This window comes from Astatotilapia calliptera, chromosome 8, assembly GCF_964374335.1.
Source record: "Astatotilapia calliptera chromosome 8, fAstCal68.1, whole genome shotgun sequence".
NCBI classification, from domain to species: Eukaryota; Metazoa; Chordata; class Actinopteri; order Cichliformes; family Cichlidae; genus Astatotilapia; species Astatotilapia calliptera.
In genome coordinates this window covers 12,904,763-12,915,693 of record NC_137429.1, presented here as the reverse complement: position 1 = coordinate 12,915,693, position 10,931 = coordinate 12,904,763, and the positions used below count along the sequence as shown (strand labels likewise).

At 41.1% G+C, this 10,931-nt stretch overlaps 1 protein-coding gene, 1 long non-coding RNA gene and 1 other non-coding gene across 4 annotated transcripts; 2 read left to right on the top strand and 1 right to left on the bottom strand.

Annotated features, from left to right (window-relative positions):
• Positions 1–1,354: 1,354 nt before the first annotated feature.
• LOC145430289 (uncharacterized) lies at positions 1,355–2,105 on the top strand. Its single transcript, XR_013910763.1, has 2 exons — positions 1,355–1,659; positions 1,743–2,105. It is a non-coding gene; the product is annotated as an uncharacterized LOC145430289 (long non-coding RNA).
• Positions 2,106–3,608: 1,503 nt separating this feature from the next.
• trnal-cag (transfer RNA leucine (anticodon CAG)) lies at positions 3,609–3,691 on the top strand. The gene has a single exon. It is a non-coding gene; the product is annotated as a tRNA-Leu (tRNA).
• A 2,230-nt stretch (positions 3,692–5,921) lies between these two features.
• LOC113028399 (FERM domain-containing protein 6) lies at positions 5,922–10,867 on the bottom strand. 2 transcript variants are annotated; one of them, XM_026178643.2, is made up of 13 exons: positions 10,634–10,867; positions 10,279–10,369; positions 9,456–9,535; positions 8,892–8,950; positions 8,522–8,747; positions 8,282–8,437; positions 7,820–7,885; positions 7,647–7,715; positions 7,349–7,523; positions 7,013–7,165; positions 6,589–6,720; positions 6,473–6,495; positions 5,922–6,389 (listed from the first exon to the last, which is right to left on the bottom strand). In XM_026178643.2, exons 1-13 carry the CDS (start codon positions 10,850–10,852, stop codon positions 6,348–6,350), a joined length of 1,491 nt encoding a protein of 496 aa, XP_026034428.1. In that variant the 5' UTR covers positions 10,853–10,867; the 3' UTR covers positions 5,922–6,347. The 2 variants fall into 2 exon arrangements, with proteins under 2 accessions (XP_026034428.1, XP_080161223.1); XM_080305097.1 differs by lacking the exon at positions 6,473–6,495 and having other exon boundaries at positions 10,634–10,765.
• Positions 10,868–10,931: the final 64 nt, after the last annotated feature.

Here is a 10,931-nt window from a genome sequence, read left to right as displayed (position 1 = left end):
CTTATCCCTGCTGAAGAGCAGATTGGTGTTGCTTCAGAGGAATTCTTTAGTGCTGTTATGTAGTGGTCTTACACTTAAGGTTTTAATAACATTATTTTATGTATTAGTGAAGATTTGCATACATTATCTTACATTCTGTAAATTAAGTTTTCTGGAAAGGTCAACTTAACTGATGTAACTACGTATTAATGAAAGACCTTGATGTGTATATGACTATAATAGATATTGTTTATCTATTATAGTCATATACGGCAACTCCTGTGGTTGCAAAGAAGCTTTGGGTGATAAAGAGGTCAGGGCAACTGTGGAACTGCTCAGCTTAAGATTTCTAAATAGAATTGAACTAATGGATGACATCAGTCTCTTTTTATATACAGTTAATGATTATAAGCCACTTCTAGCTTGATCAGTTGAGTATATTTTTGTTTTTCCTCTGGAAACTTTTGGAATTCAGGGCTGTCATTCGGTGTGGCCAGTGACATTGCTCTAGTTGTAAAAAACAAAACAAAATATAGATGTATATGAAAATCTAAAATGTATTCAAAGGCAAAATGGGATGCATAGCTAATAAATAGTATTATGAGAAAAAAAACAACAACTTTGTGTGAATGTAACCTTGTGAAATTTGAAAGTCCTAGTGGCAACACAATGATCATAGCTGCCATCATGCCTAACAAGCATCATCATATCATTTGGAAATGCAATCTGGGTCCCAGCTGAAACTGAGCAAGGCAGCAATGAAATGCTGCCCCTCTGTGCTCAAACAAACGTTCGCGGCTTGAAAGCGAGCGTATTTCTAAACCAATAAAAAGAAATCTGCTGATTCAGGACTAGCACGTTTTTTTGAAACTTGACAGAAAAACCCAGTGCCTAGTGTGTGACAGAACCAACGACAACAGTGTTGCCACCTGCTCTCTGGAGCGGTGGCCCAGTTGTTTAGATAGGTTAAGATGCGGATGCCACTCTCTCTAACGCTGCCTCAGTACATTTCACAAAGGTGCGAGGAGCAAGAGCAGCACTAGTCTTCGTGGCTACACCCTCGAATGCAAACCTCAGAAACTGCAACAATTCTCAGCACCCATGGAGAGGGGGCAAAAGCATGCCAATGAGCAAGGTGAGTAGCCAGCCGGCTGACCGTTGTCGCCCCCCAATGTGTCTGCGGGGAAATGCATCATCTGCCTGACCTGGCTCTTTTTGCCTGCGGGCTGAGCAGTGGTGCTCCTAACCTGTTTGGCGCCCTGGGCGAACACTCACTCTGGCGCCCCCCCCACACACACACACACACACACACACACACACACATAAAACATATTACCGTAAGGATTGTACATTAACATAAAACTGTTGTCGAAATTCCCCAGAGAAACACACACACACACAAAGAGAGGGAGTATGCATTGTATGCAAACGGCTACCACTGTCACGGTCCCCGTGTCTCTCTGGTTGGCCCACGCTGGCTACAGGTTTTGTTGTTGTTAGTTTTAGTTTTTTGTCTCTCCTCCTCCTCTCTGCCTGGGTGGAGCTCATTACGGGCTCTCACTCTTGGCCCACGCACCCCTGTGGATGGTGTCCACCTGCGGCTGATCTGGCTGATTTCCCCAGCTGCTATTTAAGGCAGTGGCACAGAGCAGCTCACCGCTGGAACGTCGAACCACCTGAGTTCGTGCTCGCGGCATATTCAAAGAAGAATCGCTTACACGTGTTTTATGTTGTGGAACTAACCTTTGACCTTCTGTCTGTAGATTCTGGACCGAATCACCGGACCTGTCCAAGTGGGGCAGTGTGTGGAGTGTTGGAGCGAGTGCGGCTGAAGAGGAGTGCGTGTGTGCGGAGGAGCGGTGGCGGTGACTGAGTGGAAGAGGAAGCGTGTGTGTGGATTCTCCCTGGAGCCCTGGACCCCCTCCCAACTCACTGTACATATATTTTGCACTAAGGTGATCCCTATTGTAAATAAATCCCCTTTTGTTTCCTTGAAAGAACAGTCTGCGCGTGGGTCCGTTCAGTAGCCATGACAACCACACAGCCATCATAATTCGTCATACAATGAGAACAGGACAAATCAACAATTGACACTGACTAATTAATATTAAAATCTGTAACATAATGTTTGAAGTTTGTTTGTCTGTTACTGTTACTATTTTTACCATTTCTTTTTGGAGCAACTGTAATCCACATTATTTCCTTAGGGATTAATAAAGTATTCTGATTCTGATTGTTTCAGGATACATGACCTGCCATTATCCAATGACACATCTGCTTACCTGTATCTTTTGCTCGTTTCTCCTCCTCTTCTTCTCTATTTTTTCTAAACTGAGCACCTGATGGCTTTGAACCTTACTTGTCCATCTTCCATTGGTTTTAATTTTGCACTCCAGTATGAACACAAATCCCCCAACTCGAGGATCACCACAACATAACCTAATAGACCTACACCTTAGTTCACATGTTTGTTGTTTTGTTTTTATTTTTTTTATTTTACGGGTTGGTTATTAGATGCCGCTCCAGACAGCTAGAGAATCCCCCGCCGTCCCGCCCTCTCCTCCCTGTGCAACAAGCAACAGGCGCACTTCACAAGTGGAGGGCGCCCTTACTCCCAGCAAAAGGGCGATAGAAAACCAGTCAGTGCCTATGCCATTCTCATTATGCGCTGGCTGATGTCGGGGCAGCATGAGTACGAGCAATTTTTTTATTTATTTTTTGCCGATACCCGTGATGCCGCCCCCCACCACGATGCCTCCCCGGGCAACTGCCCGTGTCGCCCGTATCAAAAACCGCTACTGAGGCTGAGGATTTGCAATTATTTGAGAATAAGCATTCTTTATTGGTTGTGCAACCCAGTGAGTTTACATGACTCAGTAATGCACAACAACATTGTTATTGTTAATTGTGATTCATCGTTACTCTGTTAATCACTGAGTTGAGGTAAAGTAGATCAAAAATAAAAGGTAAATAATATCAATATAAGAATAAAACCCCAAAGAGTATATTTAACACCCCTACTGGTTAGGAGGGAACAAGCCCCGCCTTCCCCTGCTCTGTACCGTCACATGTAGTGATGGTAAATTCAATTCTTTTTACTGAATCGAGTTTCAATGAGTCACTCACCAAAGTGAATCGGGTCTTATGAGTGATTTGAGTCACTGAGTCAGTTGCCCAGAGAGTGCAAAGGATGTACATTTTCACTCAAACTTAATATATTTCTTTTTTCATGTATATCCTACTGCTAAGATGAGTGATTGAAAAAGAAAAACAACTATTTTTATGGAGCAAAATAGAGCAAAAAAAAGATTTCTAAAGGGAACATTTATTTATTTTTATTTTATTTTATGTATCAAATATATATTTTTATGTATATTTAAACGTCCACTGAGCTGTGAGCCAGGGGGCGGTAATGCAAATTAACATTGGTTGCCAACTCACCCCTGTAGCTGTGTCCCAAAACGTCGGCTGCATCCTTCGGAGGCCGCATTTGAAAGCCAAATAAGTCACAGCCAGGCAACAAAGGCTGTCCCAATTCGTCGACTCCTTCAAATGCAGCCGGCATTCGTTCATGCTACAATTCAGCACAGCAAGAAACGGAGAGGGTGAGTGAGTGATCCGCTTAGGATGTCAGGATGGCCGAGTGGTCTAAGGCGCTGTGTTCAGATCGCAGTCTCTCTCAGAGGCGTGGGTTCAAATCCCACTCCTGACATCCCTTGCTTATTAAAAGTAAGACTGAAATGTCATGTGATGTCATCCTTCGATAAAGGAGTTGCCACCAAATGGTCACATTCATTTATCAGATAGTTGAAGAAAAGTCTCATCAAAGTGACTTCTTGAATCTCAGCTGAATATGTGTTGGTAAAGCAGAGGTGTAATAGTCTGCCAATCTGATCAGTTGTAAAGGTGTCTTGATCTGCTAGCCTGTCATGTGGATTCTGTATCAACAAGCACAAATGTCTTACTTGCTTAAGACTGAAATGTTATGTGATGTCTTCCTTCAATAAAGGAGTTGCCACCAAATGGCAACTGCTTTGATAAGTTATGAACTTGAAATCTGATTCAGTTAGTGTTGGGGGTTCCATAGTGGAGGTCACCTACCAGGTTGGTGATGGGATGCTTTAATCTACATGCCAAATATCCTTGTATCTTGCACAAGGAGATTTGAACTCGGATTACTGGATTCAAAGTCCAGAGTGCTAGCCATTACACCATGGGACCCACGAAGCAAAGGGTTTACAGACAGATTTTGGAAGATTTGGACAAAACCTTTTCTTTATCGAAGATAAAATCCAACTGTCAGGAGTTGGATTTGAACTCCAACTTTAACACAGTGCCTTAGAACACTTGGCCATCCTAACTAAACAAAAAAAAAAAGCATTCGAATGAGCTTACGCCAAAGACTGAACAATTCACAAAACAGCTTAAGTCGAGAAGGTAACAGCCAACAGCTAGTGAAGATGTTACCTTTGTTCAAGATATTGTAGAGGAAACTGTTTTATTTTATGACAGTAAGTGTTTGAATGACATGTAATACTCATACTCATGCTAAAATACCTCTATACAACTGCTGTCAGTGAATACTAGCTCAGGACTAGAATACAACTGTCATTGGACGTTTTATGGTAATAACAAGTGGATCCTCTCACCACCTAAATGAATCAACTGCCACTGAACATGTAGCAGGTGATGTGAAGAAGGAAAGGAAAGTTAACAAATAACATGCATGAGGTCCCACAGAGATTTGAACTCAGATCACTCGATTCAAAGTCCAGAGTGCTAATCATTACACCATGAAACCCACACCACAGAGGGTTTACACACAGATTTTGGAAGCCACACAATGTGATCTCATCAAATGAAATTCTGCATAACACTGTAAGATGCTTTGGATGAAAGCAAACTAAAACACTCTAGTTTTAATAAGTGATTAAAATACATTTTAATGGTAAAATGCTGATATAGTATTTTTGTTGTCTTTTTTTCTTTTTTTCAATGTAGCAATCAGAAATATTGTCAGAAGGCAAAACAAAAGGCCCAACAGATTTGCCGAGTGGACCATTACGGCTTTTGTTATAGTGGTCCACTTTATAGTCATATTTTATTAGAATTTGATTAGGATTTTTTTTTATTTTGAGTTAGTAGACTCAGATCAGACAAGATGGAGGGAACAGGGGAGAAGAAAGAAAGAGGGGAGTGGAGTTGAGGAGAAAGTTAACAGAAGAAGAGGGAGATAAAAATAGAAAAGAAGAGAGAGAAAAAACACTGAGCAGCACACAGTATTAATGATACATGTTTAGAGGCAGCAGCCGACCAAGATAGTGTGTCTGTGGGTACCTGTTTGTACACTTGTGTGTGTGAGCACACTTGTGTTCGTGAGCACACTTGTGTTCATTAGGTTACTCAATTTAACTATTTAACAGGTAGGTGTGGGGAGCCACAGCCTGCTCCCAAAGACATGAAGCAGGCATGGAGGAGACCTGGGCCCCAAATATCCAGAGGCCCCCCAGAGCATGAGAGCCCCTTTGAACAGAGAGCCAAGGAGAACCCTAGACAGGATTCACACAGCAGCCAATGTGCAGAGCTGTCAACACTGACAGTGAAGCAATCTTCTGAGTGCTTAGTATTAGGGTTTTATCATTGTGTTTTTGAAGGAGATTAGTCCTCGGCACTGTACTTCCATGTGTCCTACACAGTGCATTGCTCTCCGATTTTGCTACCAACCTTCTCATATTGTACACAGATCTTTACTTTATTTTCAGAAAAGCTCATTTATATATGTTTGGTTTAACGCAACAACAGGAGTGTGCCTTGAACCCACACCTCCAGGGGAGAGTGCACCCTTAACACAGCATCTTAGACCTCTCACATGATGGCATGGACTCTGATTGTTTGGAAATACTGCCACACTGTGGAAGCCTGACAACATAATTTCACCTGAATCATAAAACAGAACAATTTTTTAATGGTAACATTAATAATGGCAAATGAACAGAAGTCAGCACTGATTGTAATAGCACTGTTCAAAGAATGACAAAAATGTCCCAAGTGTTGTATTTATTATGTTATTGATATTTTAATACGTTTAGTTTGTAAATATGTATTAAAACACTATTATACCTCTTTCGATTTCTGAAGTGTAATTACTGCAACTTTAGGCTGTATAGTTTAAAGCAAGTTATAACTACTCAGGTCACTATATGGCTTCTGTTTTAGCACATTTAATGAGGTTTCCTCTAAGCAAACAAAATATAACGCTCAGCTGTATCCTTTCAGCATTTTAGCTCCATAACAACAAACTCCAACAGGTGTCTCCTTGTCTTGAGATGAAGAACGGGTGATGAATCCCTGCATCCTCTGAATCTCAATTAGTCCACAGATATCCCTTCATCCGTTTTTTTCCACAGAACCTGAAGATCACAGAGAAAGATGTTGGCTTTGATGCAGGATCGTGCTGGAAATGTTCAAACAGACAGACCTGCAGTTTGCTCACCTGTTTCATTTCCATGGTGACAGCTGATAAAAGAGGACACAATATCACATGCTACACAGAACTAACACATGATTCAACTGTTATTTTAGAATGGTCTTAGTGGTTTTTGGACTAACCTGCCCAGCAAAAAGAGGGTAACATCAAAGGAGCGTCGACAGACACACCACGGAGCAGCTCAGCCAGCCAGGACACCTCAGCTGGATCATCAACAAACAACTCCTCTGATTCGTCCAACCACAGCTCAGACCCTGGCATCAGTATAAACAAACAACTGATTTTGAGTTCAAGGCAAAAGTACAACAGGTAAGTTAAGAAAGTAGTTCTGCGTTCATTTGCCTAATGAGCTTTTAAACTTTCCCTCTTGGTCACTTCAGCAACATCAGCTGTTTTCTTCCTTAATTAGGTCTGCAGACCTACTGCTGTAAACCATTGCTGGGTAGAATTAAACGTGTTTTTACCAGTTTCCAAACATAAATGCACAATTTGTTTGAGAGGCAAATGTTGCACCATCTACACAATCATTTCCTCCCAATAGCAGACCTGTTGTAGAGCCTCCGTCCTCTTCCTTTTCCTCTTTAAACCAGGCAGTAGCTGTTTCCAGAGCATCACTGCAGTCGGACATTGAAGATGTGAGGTTGCTGCACTGGAGACTCTTTCTTAGGCACGCTGTGTCGCAGATGTAGGCTTCTTTGGCTGAAGATAGACAGAAAAGAGAACACCTTTGGAGTGTGACTGTGTAAGAGACTGTGATCTCAAATCTTTTAAAATCACTTAAAAGACTTATTGTTATTATTATTACATGATATTGGTTTCAGACCAAGACAACTGACTCAGTCGTGTCTTAGATAGGTTGTGGTAAAGTAAAGCCTTACGTACTACCCATGTTTTCCAGCTGTTGGATGGAACTGACTGCATCTCTGATGTTCATGTGGAGTTGGTGACTGTCACGGAGGTGCCTCAGGATGTGTTTAGAGTGGAAAGCTGATTTAGTGTAATAAACCAGTTTAGGAAGGCACAAAGAGCCCACAGCAGTGATTTCAAACCTGTTGCCCTGAAAAGTAAGAGCCATACATAAAGAGGATGATCTCGTGTGTTACGGTTAAAGCTACACGCAGGTCAATGTGACCTGTATTGTATGTATATTTTGATTATAGTCCAGTCTTTAGAACCTAACCTGAAAGGTAAAGCGATCAATACCTGTCCAGGAGAAATCGTACAACAAAGATTGTTTCCCTTCCACCTCCTTAAAAACACAAATTCAGATCAAGAATCTATATGTACATGTGAAAATAAGTTCATAAACTTTATTTAAAATTATGTGTGAGACTGTCATTGAAAACGACTCACCTGGCAAATATGGACTCCTTTCACTGTCACACCGAGGAGGATTAAACTCCTCGGCTGTTTGTCCTCCTGTGTGTAAAATAATAGTTGATAAAGCAGTTTTTTTGTTGTTGTTTTTTAAAGCCATGGGCTCACATAACAAACATGACTCAAAAAGAGTTCTCTAAAATGACCAAGGGAGACAAATAATGCAAGAGCATGCCAAAGAATTATTACTGGGGCTTTTTACGAGATCTGTAACAGTTTTCACACCCTGTAGGATATTTTTCTGAAGATTTTCTGAAATGTACGCGTTTATGGAGTGTCTGATATATGTGACCTCTTTTCCTTTTCCTTTTAACTGCCTGGTAGCTCCATATTCAACATCTCAGGACAGAAGTTTCTTAGTTAGTCTCTCTTAAACTAATTAAGAAACAGACATCCTCACACAGAGTTCGCCCTTGTTTAACTGTAACACTGTCTGACCTCTCTCATCCTGTAGAATGTGACAGGTCCATCCTGCAGCTCGTTGGCTTCCTTTATAAAGTGCAGGATGGCTTGCCTGCGGGACACCCCCCTCAGCTCACCATGCAGCACTGGGCTGTGCTGAAGTAAGTACTCTCTCCCTCTGCGCTTTATGAGCTGAGAAGATGAACACACAGATATATATATAAGAGTATTTCTGTCAAGGTTAGACTACACTTCTTTTTCTTTCTTTTTTTTTACCCATGAGGGGAAGTAATCTTCAGGGAGAAAGTAGCATCTGTGTTTTTTCTCCTGCTTCTTCTCTTCTCCGTCCTCCTCAGTCTCCTCTCCCTGTGCCAGATCGCCAACGTCAGCTTGGAGGGCAGAGGCTGCCAGCTGGAAGAACAAAGCCTCCTGATGGTGGCTCTGTGAACGCAGCACCTTCTGCCTCAGCTCAGTGTAGTAGAGCTGCTGCACTGTGGTGCTCCTGCAAGAAACAGGGAGGTTTTCTTTTCCTGTTATGAAGTCTGTCAGGTGTCTACTTTTCCACAAACATTTTCATAAACTTTAACAACACTTATAGTGGAAATTATTAATCTTGGAAAAAGAAGGTAATGGAAAACAAACTTACAAAATTAGCAGCCCACTTTCTACATAATACTGGACTCTTAGAAATAAGATAAACGGGACCTGGAAAGGTGGGATGAGTAAAGAGAGTACTCAGTTTATCGTTTCTGCTATCACACAGTCTAGTTAATATTTGACCAATATGATAAATCATTAAAAAAAGAAAAAGAAAACGTGGACATAAAAGAACTTTTAAAATAAGTCAGATCTTTCTAACATGTTTGACATGTTAGTCGTCCATTGGTGGACTTTATCTGGATACAGTGTTTTCACTGGGAGAAAAATCTTAGTACTCATACAAGCAACGCCTTCAGTCTTATCTGTTGCAGGTTTCCCCAGTCTTGTAAACAGCAAAGTTGCACAACTACTGAAATCAGCACCAGTGCATAACAATGAGCCACAAGATCTACTTGAGATCATTGATATGCAAATCATCATGACTGCCAGGAAAACATGAAATTTTAAGTGAGATCACTAAATTCAGCTTTTAGAGTGTTCCCATTACAGCATGGGGCTGTTTGTAGATCTGGTGATTTCTGTTCACCAAAAAAAGAAATGGAAAACTAACCATTAAAGATCCTTTGTTCCATCGTTTCCCAAAGTACTTGCTCAGCTTTTGGTCCAAATCAAGAAACAGGTAATCATTATCTTTAAAAAAGGAGAAAAAAAAGCACACATTCAATCAGAGATGTCAGGCTCAGTTTAGGGTCTACATACAGCTCAGTTTCAGACCATGTGGCCCAGAAAAGTAAAAGTATTGACTAACAACCTAGCAGTACAAAGGCCTTTTATTTCCATTGCGTTTGCTCTGAAGAAGAACAAATACATTTTTAAAACATTCACACTTATGGGATCACAAACTAGCTGGTGTGTCTTAGATAGTGAGCGCAATTTGAACAACATGTCTCAGTTTTTCCACATTCAATAAATCTGCTGTCATTAAAAAGAACTGCAACTGTCTAAATCAAAGAACCACATCTATGAACAGCCATGAAACTGACCATATTTCACACTTCTCGGTAGGGCGGCAAAATTAACAGTTGAGGTAGGTTAGCTCCTGACACAACACTTCATGCTGCACAGGAAAGAGTGGAAAAATAGGAAGAAAAAATTCGACATAACTTGCACGCTCAAGTAAAGTAACTCAGTTTTGGCCATATTTGTCCTGCAAACCATATGTTTGACAGCGCTGCATGAAATCAACACAATGAGTCCATTTAACACGTGTTATCCCTCAGTTATGTTGTTTACGGCTGATAGGAGATGGCTTTCCATTTATCATATCTTACAGCAGGTTCACTCACTATCAGCAGCCTCCCAGAATCTCAGCGTTCCACAGTTAATGAATAAAAAACATTTGCTCCTGAACTCCCGCGCAGAAACTAACTGACCTTTCATAACAGCTAGACCAAACACTTGGAGATCACTGACACCAAGATGCTTCAACACACTGTTCAACACCTCACGGCCTCTGGCTTTTACCTATAAACACACAGGAAGAAGAAAGAAAACATAAAACATACTGAGAGTCCATGCTTTCAGTGTTTTGGCTTTCTTGCAAATATGTTTTTTTCTAATAAAATACAGTTTTAGCTCTTCCACTGTTTTAAAAACAAATATACCCTACTGACAGATCAATGCAATCTTAACATGAATGTAATTTAGGTTTCTGTGTGCCCATGTGACGTGTCACAGTAAAATACCAAACAAGAAAATATGCTACAGAAAGGCCCTGTGGTCACTCACCGTGACAGCACAATCCAGGTGCTGCTTGTTCGGTAGAAGAACGCACACCTGTCGCCTCTGTTTGGTCCTCATTGCCACTAAGGCTTCGCATGGTCTCGATCCACTATATATCCTCCTCACAGCCTCCCATGGGCCTAACAAAGCAAGTCTCCCTCCTTCCTCAGCCTGACACATAATGATGTCTGTACAAACAGACAGATGCATCAAAAGTTGCCACATTACCAGATCTGCAACCAGAGAATTTAATGTATTTATTTATTTAGCAGTTTGATCTCTTTAGAAATAAATAAACAAAATT

Coding starts and splice junctions, on each gene's coding strand:
- LOC113028399 (XM_026178643.2), bottom strand. CDS start 10,852: ATGTGGCAACTTTTGATGCATCTGTCTGTTTGTACAGACATCATTATG. Junction 8,748..8,891: donor GAAAGTGGGCTGCTAATTTT/GTAAGTTTGTTT, acceptor TGTTTCTTGCAG/GAGCACCACAGTGCAGCAGC. Junction 7,524..7,646: donor TTGATCGCTTTACCTTTCAG/GTTAGGTTCTAA, acceptor CTTACTTTTCAG/GGCAACAGGTTTGAAATCAC.